The sequence below is a fragment of the Mytilus galloprovincialis genome, chromosome 10, assembly GCF_965363235.1.
Source record: "Mytilus galloprovincialis chromosome 10, xbMytGall1.hap1.1, whole genome shotgun sequence".
Taxonomy (NCBI): Eukaryota; Metazoa; Mollusca; class Bivalvia; order Mytilida; family Mytilidae; genus Mytilus; species Mytilus galloprovincialis.
The window spans coordinates 26,482,617-26,500,706 of record NC_134847.1 but is presented as its reverse complement, the minus strand read 5'-3'; the positions used below and the strand labels follow the sequence as shown (position 1 = coordinate 26,500,706).

The window sequence follows — 18,090 nt, the reverse complement described above, 5'->3', positions numbered from 1 at the left end:
GGTAGTAATCCAGTGTAGTTTAAGAAAGTTATTAAAATTTCAAAAGGCTCGACAAAAATATATAAATGTATGAACAGGCTATATGATTTGCTCTTCTTCTCTGTATTATCGTTTATAAAATATTCCAAATTTTCTTGTAAATCATGATTTTCTGTTGATTAGCCTACAACTACTTGAATGATATGTAAATCTGCAATAGTTGAGGAATAAAAAGAAGGGAAAAAAACGAAACAACTTCAAACTTGCTTAAAATATAGAAAAATACATGATATTTAAGAATAAAATTTGTAAGGGTTCCGCGGAACCCAGTGTCTCGCCTACTTTTGCTGTAAATCGCAGGCTCAACAAAAATGAGGAAAAAAATCAGTAAAAATATTCCTCTTGATACTATCTTATGATTGTAAAAAGCTTCTGTCCAAGTTTGGTAAAAATTTAGGATAGTTAATGAATCGAATAAATGTTTTGAAAACTTTAACTGCAGACTGTATGTAATGTTAACTGGAAGAAAAACTAAGTCCATTTAAAAGTAAAATACAGAAAAAAAATGGAGTTATCTTTTTACAAAGTTTACTTCTGGATACTATCTTATGATCATAAATAAGCTTCTGTCCAAGTTTGGTACAAACCCAGGATAGTTTAAGAAAGTTATTAAAATTTTAAAAACTTTAACCACAGAGTGAATGTAATGTTTCCCTGCAAAAAAACTAAGTCCATTTAAAAGTAAAATACGGAAAAAATGGATTTATTTTTTTACAAAATTTACTTCTGGATACTATCTTATGATCATAAACAAGCTTCTGTCCAAGTTTGGTACAAACCAAGGATAGTTTAAGAAAGTTATTAAAACTTTAAAAACTTTAACCACAGAGTGAATGTAATGTTTCCCCGCAGAAAAAAACTAAGTCCATTTATAAGTAAAATACGGAAAAAATGGAATTTTATTTTTACAAAATTTACATCTGGATACTATCTTATGAACAAGCTTCTGTCCAAGTTTGGTTGAAATCCAGTATAGTTTAAGAAAGTTATTAAAATTTCAAAAACTTCAACCACAGAGTGAATATTTGTGGACGCCGCTGACAAAGACGACGACACCGACGACGATGGAATGTAGGATCGCTTAGTCTCGCTTATTCGACTAAAGTCGAAGGCTCGAGAATAAATGACAAGACCCACATGCTGAAAATTCTCGTCTGCTATTATGATTGATGTCATGTTAAAAGTCATGAAGATACAGTTTTACTACAAGTCTAACATAAACACTAAATGTGAACAAATATAACAATATACTCAATTATTTCAATGTAATAAGCAGACACAATAGCAATACTCCATTCGTTTTATATCAAATGTGTTACTATATTTCCAACAAAAATGTAGTGGTATATACATACATCTTTTTCTTCTTCTGCAGTTCTGTTTAAATTTCAGTATAAATACTACAACTGCTACAAGAATGATAATCAAACCTGTCAACGATCCAATTCTACAAAATAAAGATTGTCAATGTTAAAACAAACTTCATTTAGTAAGATATTACATGCAAATGATGAAGGTTGAAATGAGAATATATCAAATTATCCACAACAAAACACACCATTTAAGAATTGATTTTGGGACAGTTCTTCCTCCCGTGTAAATTTGTTACACATGTGACTCCGACCACCGAGGTCCTTCGATTCTTTCAAACAAGATGAACGAATCAAGATTCTTCAATGGTTAAGGTAAGGCATTTATTGTTTCATGTAATTGTACAACCCTGTCTAATGTTTCAATTCTCATGACAAGTTTGCATGAAAATTACAATGCAATGCGCTCGACTCCAACCTGAATTGTCTAGGATTGTCAGTTTTCCGACGGAAAGATGATATTTACTTTAATTTAACATAAGAAATCGAACTATTTATAAGAGAAGGTAATAAAGGCCAAGTTGGTTTATTTGAATCGTTTACATTAAGTTTTTATTGGCTTTAAAAGTTAAATGTAGAAGTATAATTTAGGATTTCACTAGAAATTGCAGTTCATTTGGGCAATTGTTAAAAAAGAGTATACAAATTATGCGAGCAGTACCTCGACTGAACAAGCTCGAAAGCGTATAAGACGCAAATCAATAACGGTCTCAAAATTGTTTTTGTTTTCAAAACTTGCTCTTTCTTTGGGAAAAAATTGTCTCAAAGACAGGAAGACAAAACACTTCATTTATACGTCATATCACAAATATTTCCGAATTTGTATGGTCAGAGTAGATGGCTCAATGAAATAGGTCTCTTCCTTCAGTAATATATATGCATCGTATATACATGTATTTACTTAAGTTATTGTATGGATCTTTGAACCCTCTTAAAAAGACAAATGTACACAACAGTCGATTGCGGTTGATGGAAGTTCAAGTTCATTTTCTTATTTTAAAAGTTGTGCTAACTGGATAAATCTAACAAAGAGTCATTGAGTTCTTTTTTGATAAATGACTGTACATTTAACATTTCAAAAATAATTTAGAAATTGAAAGCATGCTTCAGCTACAACAAAATTGAGAAAGGAAATGGGGAATATCAACAAAGAAACAACAACCCGACCAAAGAACATGGTAACCCAAAACAATACAGAAAAATGTCCGCAATAAGTTGTGCACATTTAGTCCCCATGGGAATACCGAAAAGTTGACGATATACCGAATTTCCATAGCGATCAACATTGTTGTCTAGTAAAAATGCAAGAGCAGTAATAGTTTATCAAAGCAGGTTCTAATTGACATAGTTCTTTGTTTCTGTGTGTTTTACATTTCGGTGTTGTGTCTCTGGTGTGTCGTAGTTTTCTTATATTAGATACGTTTACCTCAGTTTTAGTTTGTAACCCGGATTTGTTTTTTCTCTATCGATTTATGAATTTTCAACAGCGGAATACTACTGTTGCCTTTATTAACTAGGGATAACAAACGTCCAAGTACTCGTCTAGCGTTTTATTTCGTTAAGGTTGACAAATCAGCCAATAATGTCATGAATGTGGTAACGATATATGTATTTATCAAAGTTGTACAAAATCCAACATATAAAATGTTGTTTGTTTATAGTTAACACGTGTTTGGTTAATTATAGTAAGGTCAGTTCGATTGGGATATTGAATTCATGCACGATGAACTCAGGTGGCTTAAAGTCATTCGAGCCATTGCAGTCCAAGTAAATACTATTATTAATCATATGATTTATTTTCAGATTTGTGTACCACAAGTATGGGCAAACCAGTACAAGCTGCTTAATAGCCATATATGTATATGAATTTTCAACAATATTATACTCATATTTATAATAAAATGTGCGCTTGTCTCTGCAAGTTGCGTCTCCCATGTAAGAGTTTGTGGTTATTTGATAAATAATTTATGTTCGTTTGAGTTTACGAATTAGAATTCAAAACGATATAAAGCATCCTCGAAATAAATATTGTTTCTATTTTATTGGCTAATCAATCTATACATGAACGTTTGATCTCGACTTCTAGTAAGTGTTCTATGGGTAATGATTCAGTGATGTTTACGTGATGTATGGGTTTATTTTAAAGGAGTAGGTCAGGTAAGGGCCGATTTTGGCCTCAAACTTCAGGTTCATCTGATGAAAGATTTTGGACACTTTTAAAACACATAAGTGTCTACTTCAGTCGATTCAATTAGTATTTGTGAAAGATTTGAACTGATTTTGTCATTAAAGACGATCAAATTCAGAGGTTGTCGTTTGTTTATGTGTTACATATTTGTTTTTTGTTCATTTTTTTACATAAATAAGGCCGTTAGTTTTCTCGTTTGAATTGTTTTACATTGTCTTATCGGGGCCTATTATAGCTGACTATGCGGTATGGGCTTTGCTCATGTTGAAGGCCGTATGGTGACCTATAGTTGTTAATGTCTGTGTCATTTTGGTCTTTTGTGGATAGTTGTCTCATTGGCAATCATACACATCTTCTTTTTTATATTAAATATGACAATTCTATCAAATATGCCATTAAATGTCACTATTCAGATGTTTTTGGTCAAAAATGAAAGTTGCCGCATCCGTTTTCGATCTCAACTTTTATTTATGTTAGGTGTTATCATCATATAGAACTTACATTTAAATATTAAAAATGAGCATAAATGCGATCACTTCCATTTAAGATGTAAACTTTCGAAAATTTAACTCAAATGCTAAAATTGTGAAGATTTTAGTAATTTAACATGACTTCGTAATGCTTATAACCGATACATGTGCATTGCATTGTAAAAAAAACCAGCCCTTATTTATGTAACAGAATTATTCTACTTTCCAATGGTTAGCTAAATGTTTACATTTTAACAATTTTGTAATACTTTGTAATACTGCTATATATTTTGGCCAAAATTGGGTCTTACTAGACCTACTTTTTAGCCTATCAAATATATTAAACTAAATATTAGCGGTTCATCTTAAACTGACCTAATCACAAACAAACATATGTAAACTAAGCAAAGATTTCAAATTCATTAGACCATGACTGAGGGGGCAGAGCCCAATAATCTCAATGGTTTATACAACTCAATGCTTATACAACTCCATACCAAACATAATTCACCCTCTACGAGTGGTTGCCAATAGATTGACCCAATCACAAACTTATACATATTAACTAAGTAAATGTTTCACATTCAATCGACCATGACGAAGGGGAAGGAGCCAACTGATCTCCATGGAGATAAGTTGTTCCAATGATTATACAGCTGCATACAAAATATCATTGACCTACCACTAGTGTTTCACAATAAAGTTGACCTTATAACAAACAAATACGTTGACACATCATACCTATGTCGTCTCGCCTTGCCGAATTCAAAACACGAGACATATGTATGCTTTTTCCAACCTCAGTGGCGGCGGCATCGTCAATAATGTTTTAGTTTATCTCCATGAAGATTATTGGACATTGACACCTCCGTCGTGGTAAATTGCATTTGACACTTTTACTTACAATTTCATGTATGTTTCTGAATAGGTCTATAAGAACATCTTATTTCTATGTTGATGTTGTTATAGGGCACGTTAGGTGATAAACGATCCATGCAAATTCATTTATTCATTGAATGCTTATTCTGAAAGGTTGCCAATTGACCACGGTTGTTGTTATTGCTCTATTGAGTTGAATTATTTGCAACTGCTTTTTACAGTCTTACATATGTTTTAGTGTTACTGTATTGGCTAATGTGAGGGGTGATCACATGAGCGATCATAAACATGTTTAATCCATGTCGTGCTGTGTTTTGTCCTGAATGCATGTAAATATATGTTCAAAAGTTTAAAATTTTCACAACAACCAGTATGGAATGTACATAATTTAAAAAAATCACACCTTTTCTCAACATTTTGAGTGAAGACAATACCGGATTGGTTATGAAATTTGAGAATTGTATTACAAAATAATAATTACAAACTGTAAAACACAATATTTTACAGAGTTCATTTTAGGTACGATATCTTGTTTCAATTAAATGATATTTTCCAATATCATATTATCAGATATACTTCCCGAACGAGATTTCAACGAAACTGAAACATCAGAAAAATAAATCACTAATTTGAAAAGATCGCAATTTTAAACAGCTTTAGATCAGCAAGATATAAAATTGACCAGCATTACTTAAATGTGACTATTGGTGTGGTGTAAAAAATAGAATATCAAAAAAATACTGAACTCAAAACGAAAAGTCCCTAATCAAATGGCAAAATCAAATGATAAAACATATCAAACGAATGGACAACAACTGTCATATTCCTGACTTGGTACTGCATTTTCAAATGCAGAAAATGGTGAATTGAACCTTATTGCGCTAAACCTCTCACCTTTAGGACAGTCGCATCAAATTGCATTATATTTACAACGATGTGTTAACAAAACAGACAAAATAGGTAAAAATAGCTACAATATGGGTATAGCAGTCATCATTGTACCAAAATCTCAAAACAAAACAAAAATTAACAAACAAGAACAAAAAGCATTTATCAAATGTAAAAAACACATTCATTGTTTATAACATCAGAAAATATAAAAGTCACATGGGAAGAAATATGAAATAATTTTGTCGTTCAAAGTATTATAAAAAAAAAACAATTTTATTTGCTAATTGAAAATTAAGCGGAATAAAATAATTTAAGACAGCAGAGAACATTCTGTTTTAATTGGTTATAATTAACCGACTTAAATAAAAGAGTGAGCTATTAATACTCTAAATGTATGATGTCTCTAGTCTGGTCAAAGGGTCAGAGTGTCCTACTTAATTAAACGATAAATTGTTGAAATTAGATAACATGTTTTCACGTGCAGAGAAATTTCACTTATGACCAATGCATGATTGGATTTCATCTTTCTTATTGGTCAATGATCTTGCGGGTCAGCACGAGTTCACGTGTAAGTGCATTGTGGTCACTTCCTTTTATCATCAGCATTTGATGTGTTAACTTGTGATTCTTATCAAACAATTTGTTCAAAATTTTATATGTGATTTATTTTTTTATTTTATGGATAATTTTGGACTGGAGTGATTTTATTTTAGCTATTTCAGGTAAAATCGAACTATACTTTTATTTTTTAAGCTATTCTATGCTTACATTTTGAACAAACGTACAGTATTTTTTAACCATTCTTCCATTCGGATAGAACTCACGATTTTGATTTATGCAAAACATGTAGCAGTCGGTCAAATTCATTTCTTTGTCAAAGAGATAGTGGGTCAAATTAATTTTCATGTGGGTGGCGACACTGTGCGTTTGCGATCAAAATGTAATTATTTATCATTTATATGATGCTTAACCTGATGTTATTTAACAAGTTACTGAATCCTTAAGGTACATCATCCTAATGTTTTCAGAACTTATATCCGCCTTATGTATTTGTAAGATACACGATTCGTTTAAATTTAACTACAAATTTGGATATTTGCATAACGATAATAATACCATACATGCAAAGTTATACACTTATAATTTATATACGATGTTATTAACGGTTCCATATATTTTAAGTGCTCTTTTATGAAAGAGCAAGACAGTTTAAGTTTTAATGCTAAGCTCTTGTGTTACACACCCATTTGCGTACTTGTTTGTGTAAGGTTGACGATATTTCAATTGGTGCAGTGAGCTTGATTGCTTGTACTTATGACCTCTGTGTATTTGCCTTTTCAATTACGTTTTATGCAGAGTTCATTGTTTTATGCTATGTCACTAAACTCACACTACTTTCGTAAATCTCGTCACGGCAGTTTGTTTGGAGCTTATAATACTTTTGCAAGTTAGCCTAATTGCTATAATTCTTAGTATTTTAATTTATGCAAGTGTACCTTGTTTGCCTTATGTTAACGGTATAAAAAGGATATGTCTCTTATCTATATCACAACCCAATGCTTATTTATTACGAACCAATTTACCTGTCTTTGCCTGTTTGGGTAATGTGGACGATATTTTAATTTTCGCAGAGGGCGTGGTTGCTTGTACTTATGTCCTCTGTGTATTGTTTTTTCAGAGGTTGTGGTAGCTTGGTCTATAACCTCTGTGTACTTACTTTTGCAAATATGGTAGTATGTAGTGGGTATTGTTTTATGCTTCGTCATGAAACTCATGCTGCTTTTTTTGCAGAGGTAATAGTAGCTTGGTCTATGACCTCTGTGTATTTGTTTTTGTAAATTTATTATGTAGTGGGTTCTGTTTTATGCTTTGTCATGAAACGCATGCTATTTTTTTGCAGAGGTCGTAGTAGCTTGGTCTATGATCTCTGTATTGTTTTATGCTTCGTCATGAAACTCATGCTAAACTACTTTTAAATATTATTTCGTCATGGTGATTGGTTTGGAATAAATTAATTTTGTAATCAATTCTTTAGCTACATACAAAATTGCCAGTATTTTGAGACATGTAGCCAGATTGACATGTTTGTCAGTTTGTAATACATGTTTTTAATGTATTATTTTAATTATCTTTACTAGTATAATTCATGTATAGTTTGGGTTGCGATGAACGTAATTGATAATTTTTATGCCGATACGCATGCAGTGTATGGTTGTTTGATTGTTTTCTATATACTAGATTTATTAATAAAAATAACTTTGGACAAGACATATATAATATATACTGATGATATTTTGAAATTCATTCTCTTCATTTAATACATGATATAAAAAAAAATCTTTTCTGTTTAATGGTGATTTTTAAAGAAGAGAAACTATGATAATTTAATTAAGTATTCCTTATCATGCGTTATGTTTGTGGTCCTTGGGTAAGATCAAGTTTGTTTTTTAAAATGAATTTAATTTTATCCATTATTTATATTCTTATTTTGTTTATTTCAAGCTTTAACTATGGACAAAGAGCGCTAAGTATGGCATTCATCTACGGAAGAACTTTCACCATTGAAGGAAATGTGCAATACAGCGTGATATCAACAACTTACATATACTTTCACTTGTCAGCGGTATGCCATAGTTCCGATAATACAAACATAAGTACGAATATTGATGGGTTGCTGTTTCACTGACATTAATGACACATACGTAATTTCGAGATTTAATCCAGAAGTGCGAGTCGTATCAACATGACTAACCAAAGCCTAATTTAACTGTTTTATAAATACAAATTTACAAAATACGACTTCGATCAGCATTTTGATGCACAACTGGATCCCAGTTACAATGAAAGCTCAAAGCACCTATTGTTAGTCCACCATCTCTTTAAAGTTGACTATGTCGTTAATTGTCAAGTACTCTCGTAACTTAAATACAGCACTGAGTTTTAGAGGAAGGAAAATAAAACAAACAAAGACTTCTGCCGCAGTTCATGGATGGAATGGTCCTAATAGTATTCGTGATTCAAGGATTTAAGTCAAATGCGTTTGTGGAATTTTACAGCTTGAAAGAATAAATTTAGTATCAGAACTTTATACTTCGGCTGCTGCGGGTCAGTATTACCTGACAAAACATTTATGATCTTTATTTCATACAATAACAACTGTCTTGTTTTGGGTCAGCATTGCCTGCCAAAACGTTTTATGATCTTCATTTCATATAATTACAACTGTCTTGTTTTGGGTCAGCATTGCCTGCCAAAACATTTTATGATTTTTATTTCTTATAATTACAACTGTCTTGTTGTGGGTCAGCATTGCCTGCCAAAACGTTTTATGATCTTTATTTCATGTAATTACAACTGTCCTGTTTTGGGTCACCATTGCCTGCCGAAACTTTTTATGATCTTTATTTCATATATTACAACTGTCTTGTTTTGGGTCAGCATTGCGTGCCAAAATATTTTATGATTTTTATTTCATATAATTACAACTGTCTTGTTTTGGGTCAGCATTGCCTGCAAAACGGTTATTATCTTTATTTCACATCATTTCAACCGTATCTTGTTTTGGATCAGTATTGCCTGCTAAAACGTTTATGTTGGTGACCCTCTGCTGTTGTTTTTTATTTGGTCGGGTTGTTGTCTCTTTGACACATTCCCTATTTCCATTCTCAATTTTATGATCTTTATTTCATACGATTTGTGTCTTTATTGTCGCCATCCTGCCGATGCTGTCTTTACACATTGTTCAGACTGTCAATGCGATCATTCGATAGGCTACCTTTAAATTGTTTTTTAATTTAATGGCTCGGTTTCACTTCCTGTTTGTATACATGAATTGTTCGTAAATCATGCTATGGTTTTTAATGTTGACTATCTAATTCATATTAATTATTCAAATCATATATATAAAAAGACTTGATGGTTTATTCCAATGTTGTACTAAATGATATGGTCTTTAGAGGTAAATCCATAACAAACCAAAGTTTTATATTTAACTAGACTGGTTATTAACTAAATTGGGTGTTTTTTTCTTTTGGTTAAATTTTTAAAGTATGTGTCAAAAGCTATAAATATTTTCTCGGTTAAAACTTTGCTGATATTCGTAAGAAGCATTTCAATGTCAATAATATGTATGATTTATTTAATAATGTTCCATTTACAAATATTGTTGCTTTTTTAAAAGAAATTGGAATTTATTATAAAATATAAAAATGTTATTATATTTAAATCGATTTTAATTTTTATCACGTTATTTTACTGTTGATTTTTATTTGTATATAATCAATTTGCTTTAGTCAAGAATTTTAGTGTATTAAAGGACCTTTTGCCTTATTTTAAAAATATGCTTTAAATTGCAAAAATATTCGAATTAGCTCTCGCCGCGATATAGCCTTTTTGTGCTAATGCGGCGTAAAGCAACCAACAATCAATCAATCAATCTCGGTTAAAACTTACATCTTTTAACGTGCATCGCAATTAAGGTACAGAATAATTATATGAAACACTATTATACTTTTCATTTTACAAATTTATCTACTACCATACATTATAAACCTTTTAAATGTATTGCATTGGAATAACAGTATGTTAAAATAAGTTTTGTAGCATGCCAGGAGAACTGAATTTATTTTATGTAAGTTTTAAGTAAGTTTGGTGTATTCCCCCCTTTTTTATAGTGGCATTATCGATATAAATTATTACTATTAATATTGGATGGTGATATTTACAGTCATTAAATTTCTAAAAAGCTGTATTATTTAAAATTGTGACTAAAACTTTTCTTTTTACCGTATCATGAATTACGAAAATTATTTCTATAGTCTCATATCAATTCGGATCACAACAAAAATAACTGAGAGTTAAAAAAGGTTTTCATTAGATACTTATTTACTAATTTCAATTTAAAAACTTTTTCCCTATGTAATTCACCCCGCCACATTATGTATGTATGTGCCTGTCCCAAGTTAGGAGCCTGTGTTCAGTGGTTGTCGTTTGTTTATGTGTTACATTTTGTTTTTCGTTCATTTTTTTTTTATGAATGCCGTTAGTTTTCTCGTTTAAATTGTTTTACATTGTCATTTTGGGGCCTTTTATAGCTGACTATACGATATGGGCTTTGTTCATTGTTGAAGGCCGTGCGGTGACCTATAATTGTAAATTTCCGTGTGATTTTGGTTTCTTGTGGTGAACTGTCGCATTGTCAATCATACCACAACTTTTCTTTTTTTTATATTTATATTTCTATACTAATTGTCTGTACTAAAATATATAGAGGATTCTTTCTTAAATGTCTGGAAATATGAATTCTGAAACATACCTCACGACGATTCTATTGTAATTTAATTGCTGTGATCCTGACCGGAATAAGATTTACACCTTTAATCATTTTTCCGGTAAGAGATAATTAAAAAGTAATATCTTGGTATATGATAATATGAATTTTCAATATTTCTGCTAAATGTGGAAACGTTTTACATAATAAAGTGATATTTGTTTGGTGTACATGAATGTGAATGTCATGCTTGTAATTTTTTCAAGTCATATATAAATTGTATTAACGTCGCCAGAGTCCTCAGGTGGATCCACTCTTTCAGCCTAAGAGTGGATTTGTGGCAGATTTTTCTCCCCACCAATAATTTCTTATACCTATACCAAACCTATTGCAACTAAAATTTTCAATTACAAACGCGTTTTGCAGGATCTCGATATTGACGACTTCAAGTCTAAACCTCCTGATTGCACTTGTGCTAGTTCCAAATCACATATAATCCTGCTGGCCACGTTATTACCGGTGACCTTAACATTGTTAATAACACTTCTCTACGAAATATGTTATCGAAAGGTCCCAAATATCGTGAGCCTAAATCCATCAATTGGAAATACAACTTTAAAATTTTGATGGATTCAGTCGAGGATTATGCCAGGCAATGGGCTAAGCGCGAGAAGGAAGACGTAGACACTCTTTCCGAATGGATTAAGGCAGTGAGGTCGTTGATACAAATCAGAATTAAGAAACTGAATGGGTCCATCAATGCCCATGCTACGTCAATCTTTAAAGACCCAAATGTTGCAAAACACCTATCCGACCTCCATGACAAATATGTTGTTGTCCCCGCAGATAAAGCCCCAAATAACATCGTTTTTGTGTGTAAAAGTCACTACATCAACTGCTTGATAAACGAATTAGGTATTGACAATTCACTTGGAAACTCAACATATACCCTCACGACACTTACCAAAGAGGAAATCCTGGATAATCATAGGTTTGTTCTATGTTCCTTTGGAATTTCAACCAAAGATGAAGAACTGGATCTTCCATCACTGTATTGGATACCTAAACTACATAAGTGTCCTTACAAACAACGGTATATTGCTGGGTCTTCCAAGTGCTCCACGAAACCTCTTTCTAAATTATTAACATCTATTTTATCAGCAATCAAAGACGGGCTTCAAAGTTATTGTGAAACTGCCTATTCTAGAGGTGGCGTGAATCAGATGTGGATACTTAAAAATTCAAAAGATCTTTTAGAGTACATACAATCTAACTCTCTTTCATCTTGTAACAGTATTAAAACATTTGACTTTTCTACTCTGTACACAAGTATTCAACATTCCAAACTAAAAGACAAATTGAAAGAGTTGGTATTACTTTGCTTCATAAAAAAGAATGGCCAACGTAGATACAAGTATCTTGTCTTAGGGAGGGATAAATCCTACTTTGTAAAGAATCACTCTGGTTCAAACAAAAAATTCTCTGAAACTGATATTATCAAGATGCTTGATTTCTTGATTGACAACATATTTGTTACGTTCGGAGGACGTGTTTTTCAACAGACTGTCGGCATTCCAATGGGAACAAACTGTGCCCCTCTACTCGCCGACTTGTTTCTTTATTATTATGAGGCTGACTTCATGCAGGAACTTCTTAGGAAGAAAGACAAGAAGTTAGCAATATCCTTTAACTCTACTTTCCGCTATATAGATGATGTTCTTTCACTAAACAATTCAAAATTTGGTGACTATGTGGAACGCATCTATCCAATCGAACTAGAGATAAAGGATACTATAGATACAATTAAGTCGGCTTCATATCTTGACTTACATCTAGAAATTGACAATGAGGGTCGGTTGAAAACAAAACTTTACGACAAAAGAGATGATTTCAGCTTTCCAATTGTGAACTTTCCATTTCTAAGTAGCAACATTCCAGCAGCCCAATTGATACGATATTCCCGTGCTTGCATTTCCTATCATGATTTTCTTGATAGAGGTTTGCTGCTCACAAGGAAGCTATTAAACCAAGAGTTCCAAATAGTGAAGTTGAAATCATCCCTTCGTAAATTTTACGGACGCCATCACGAGTTGGTTGACCGTTATGGAATAACCGTTTCACAAATGATATCGGATATGTTCCTTACGTCGTAACTACAATCCCCTTCCCTTTCATGAATATGACCTACCGAATTAGACTATTTACCGGATTTGTAATCACATAAGCAACACGACGGGTGCCACATGTGGAGCAGGATCTGCTTACCCTTCCGGAGCACCTGAGATCACCCCTAGTTTTTGGTGGGGTTCGTGTTGTTTATTCTTTAGTTTTCTATGTTGTGTCATGTGTACTATTGTTTTTCTGTTTGTCTTTTTCATTTTTAGCCATGGAGTTGTCAGTTTGTTTTAGATTTATGAGTTTGACTGTCCCTTTGGTATCTTTCGTCCCTCTTTCTTTTGCTATTCTTTGTCATTTGTTCAATTGATATGATATTAGTTGATGTAGTTTCGTTTTAATGATGTATTATTATTTCATATTAAATATGAACTTTTATGTCAAATGTTTTATTTGCAAAATGTATTTTTTGCATTTTACGATTTTGAATTAATGACCTTTTTTCGTCAGTTTAGTTTTTATATCATATAGCAAATCAAGCTCAGACTCTGGCATGTGTATACATAGTATGTTTATGGTATCTTGTTGTCTTTTTTAAAATCAATTTTATTTGCTAATTGAAAATTAAGCGGAATAAAATAATTTAAGACAGCAGAGAAGATAATTCTGTTTTAATTGGTTATTACGAACCGACTTAAATAAAAGAGTGAGCTATTAATACTCTAAATGTATGATGTATCTAGTCTGGTCAAAGGGTCAGAGTGTCCTACTTAATTAAACGATAAATTGTTTAAATTAGATAACATGTTTTCACGTGCAGAGAAATTTCACTTATGACCAATGCATGATTGGATTTCATCTTTCTTATTGGTCAATGATCTTGCGGGTCAGCACGAGTTCACGTGTAAGTGCATTGTGGTCACTTCCTTTTATCATCAGCATTTGATGTGTTAACTTGTGATTCTTAAACAATTTGTTCAAAATTCCCACCCACATACCTCCCTTAATGTTATCTTTTGAAGTAGATCTGTATATATGTTTATTTATGGGGCAGATTTTTCTCCCCACCTTTGCTATTCTTTGTCATTTATTCAATTGATATGATATTAGTTGATGTAATTTCGTATTTATTATGTATCATTATTTCATATTAAATATGAAACTTTTATGTCAAATGTTTTATTTGAAAATGTTTTTTTTTGCATTTTACGATTTTGAATAAATGACCTTTTTTCGTCAGTTTAGGTTTTATATCATATAGAAAATCAAGCTCAAACTCTGGCATGTGTATACATAGTATGTTTATGGTATCTAGCTGTCTGTCTTGAATTATAATATTACATGGGGAATGGTGGTATATAGGGTTAAAAAATCAAAAGTAATGTTGGAACTAATTTCATAAACAGACCGAGATTTAAAATTATTCAGAAGTCCTTTAGAAGTTTTTAAGAATCGACATCTGGTTAATATCACTACGCGAGCAAAACAATTGTGTCGTTCAAAGTATTTCCAAATTGATAATAGAACAATAACATTATGACATATAATAGAACAATAACATAATGGCGGGATCTTTAAAAGTACAGAGTCACGTCATATGACCAAAGAAACACAAAAAGTCGAACATACAAAACACACCAGCAAAAATGAAAGATAATACAAACACATTGACGGGATGTATAAATACCGAGCCACGTCAAATAGATATCACAGAAACAGACCAAACAGTAAAAATGTAATATTAATAATAGAACAAAGACAAAAAACCAATGTAACACTTTGTTATGATGATAAACAATGTCAGTACTCAGAATCTATATATCAAGACCATCATGTATTATTTGTGAAGTTGATACGGAATATTCAGCAACAAGGTCTTGGTACCTTTCGATGAACCTTTTTTAGAAAAAGGACGAGACGTTCTTTGACATACCCCTGATTCGTCAACTTTCTGCTCAGAGACTGGTGACGTTTTACAAAGTCTGAGTAGTAGCTACAACCTCTTGAATATGGAATAAGTTGGAAAATGTATAACTCATATGCAGGTAAAGATGATATATTGCTACTAAGGAGGGGGAAATTGATAATTTTAAAATTAAAATCGTCTCGTTTGTTATAAATTCTGGTACTGAGATGACTGTGTATGTCAAATTCGACATATAAGTCTAAAGATAATACGGAGGAAGCAGTGTCTGTTGTTCCCTTAATTTCTAGCTCTGGGGGATATATTAATGGAACCCATTCAATAAAGTTCGGAGAGTTAATGGAAAGAACATCATCAATATAACTGAAAGTGAAGTTAAATAATCTGGCTTCTTTGATCTTCTTGTTTATGACAAGTGTCTGATTCATATGAAAATAAGAAGAGGTCGGCAAAAAGAGGCACACAGTCCGTTCCCATAGAAAGACCATTAAATATACGTGAGACCGTTCTTGTTATCGTGAAATTGAAAATCTGATTTTGTACTGCAAAAGTATTTGAAGGTTCAGATCTGGAAAATCATCAAAATTATCAGTTGATATCTAATTGAAAATTTTGAAAGCTCTGACAATTTAACTTTTAGCATTTCATTTTTATCATGAATATATTATAATTTGAAAACTACAGACAAAATATAATGAATAGGTAAATAGGAAAGTACAAATGTTATTCATGTCAATACAAATTGTGGTCAGTGAATATTGCGGTTATCCATAGTGTTGTTTATTTTCCAATTTAGATATACTTTTTTAACAGTACTACCAGAACGCTTTTAAATGATTACTCTGCTGATCAAGCATATTGTATAATAAACCACACGGTTCTCATGTTTGGGCTCAGGATCTTTATGCAGTTTTCTATGTTTTTTTAATGTAAAGTTTTGCATATATATGATATCTATGTAATGTGCTTGTGTTTTATGATTGCTTTTAGCATCTACACAAGATTTTGATAATACTTGAAACTATATCGTTAACAAAAAATAAATTTAACGCTTACATTATTTCAGTTACCGGTAATTCAGATGTTGTTACATCATCTGAAATCAAAAAGAAAAATTTATTGACTACAATTTTATTTTGCTTTGTTTGAACCACATTCATACCACTGACACCTTTTTTCTGGTTTTTATTTGATTGAGCATCTGCAATCAAAGATGACAAAATGATACACCCTAATGCAAAAACGATGCAATATTACCATCCGACTTCTATTCCGTTCACAATAATCATCTTGATAGATAGAAAAACAACTATCAATTTAAAATTGCCAATCATTTTGTGTGCCGGTAGTATCTTTAATTTCAAGTTCACTTGGATATATTTAATATAAATTATCACTGAATTTATTATTATTAAGAGACAGTACATCATCAATTTACAGAAAGGTGAAATTAAAAGACTGGGCTAAATTTTTTTCTCCTTATGTACAAGCCCTTGGATAAATTCTGCCTTATAGGAATACAAAAACAAATCTGCAAGTAGAGGAGCGCAATTGGTACCCATTGGAACTCCAATAGTCTGTTGGAAGACCAAACCTCCAAATTCAACAAATATGTTGTGAATTTAAAAGTCCAGCATGGCAGTGATATCCTCTTCGGTGTAATTTCCCTTGACTCTGTATGATTTTTCACAAAGAAAGCTGAATTCCTACCCAAAACTTTATATTTAAAACGTCTAGTGCCCTTTTTGTTAAAGAAACATAAGCTGACGAGTTCTTTCAGTCGAGTTTTAAGTTTATGTGGAATAGTGGTATAAAGAGTTGAAAAATCAAACAAACGAAACTGCATGCATCACCCGCTATGCGATTAACACACGGCCAAATATAAAAATTCTGAATAGCAGAATAGCACGCAAATGGTAAAATTACAGATAAGACTTGTAAGAAAGTGAATAGGTTATTACTGAAAGAAACATTTATCCCAAGGATGTTCTGAAGTGAAATTCTAATTTTGGAAACTTTTGCTTTGTTTTAAAGGAAATTTCGGCAACAGCGAACATTGATTTTCAATATTTATCCTATAAGAACATTTGTCAAATATCTATAAATTGTTATTTTTAATATTTACCTCTGAAAGCCTCTGACTGGTTGAGAACCTTTTTTCGACTTTTATCAAAACCATATACACATGAATATCCTATGTTAATGTCTTCTTTTTGTATATTTTTTATAATTAAACTGAATCCCGTACTATTAGTTGTTGCAGCATACTTGTCTGTAGACGTGTAATTTTTAGAGTTTCGCACATCTAAAAAGATTGTTTCGTAATCCGGATCATATTTAACCCATCCTGCTTCTTGAATGCAGCAATCATCAATCAAACAAAATAATGTTAAATGTTCCCCAAAGCCTGATACTTTTTGATTAACTATCCAGTCAGGTTCTCCTTGTATAACTGCAAAATACAAGAACAACTGTTTATTATCAAATGTCAGATCTAAGCTGTTTTCAATAAACATGTACAGGGCAATTTCTTTAATTATGATTAGAAGGGTTTAAAAGAAAATGTAAACAAAAAAACTAAGATATCTTTCAGATTTTTTTTCAAAGGCCATTAAAAGGTGAAAGATTGCTTCTAGTATTATGACCTCGGTGTTTAAATCTATAAAAATATGTACATAGATATTTACCCAATTAGTTGGCTTTGTTTAGGTCGTTAGTTGTCTCAAAATAAATAAAGGGTTGAAAGGTTTTAGATACTGAGACCGAATCCTTACCCTGAAAAACACCTTACCATCTATAGAACTTTTTACATGTACAATTTAAAATTTAAAAGAAATGTTATCATAAATTTCACCGTAATGAGAGAACATTGAGAACAATATTATACTGTTTCGAAATAAAAACAAAGCTCTAAAAACCTTTATTCGTATTTAGAAGGGACCTTA

The 18,090-nt window shown here is 31.8% G+C and overlaps 1 protein-coding gene across 1 annotated transcript in view; it reads right to left on the bottom strand.

Annotated features, from left to right (window-relative positions):
• The window catches only part of LOC143048903 (uncharacterized), a 55,641-nt gene that overhangs the window by 9,506 nt on the left and 28,045 nt on the right, over nt 1-18,090 (bottom strand). Inside the window, exon 2 of the mRNA XM_076222769.1 lies at nt 1,395-1,486. Coding sequence (XP_076078884.1) covers nt 1,395-1,486 — 92 coding nt within the window. The remainder of the gene's footprint in view (nt 1-1,394; nt 1,487-18,090) is intronic.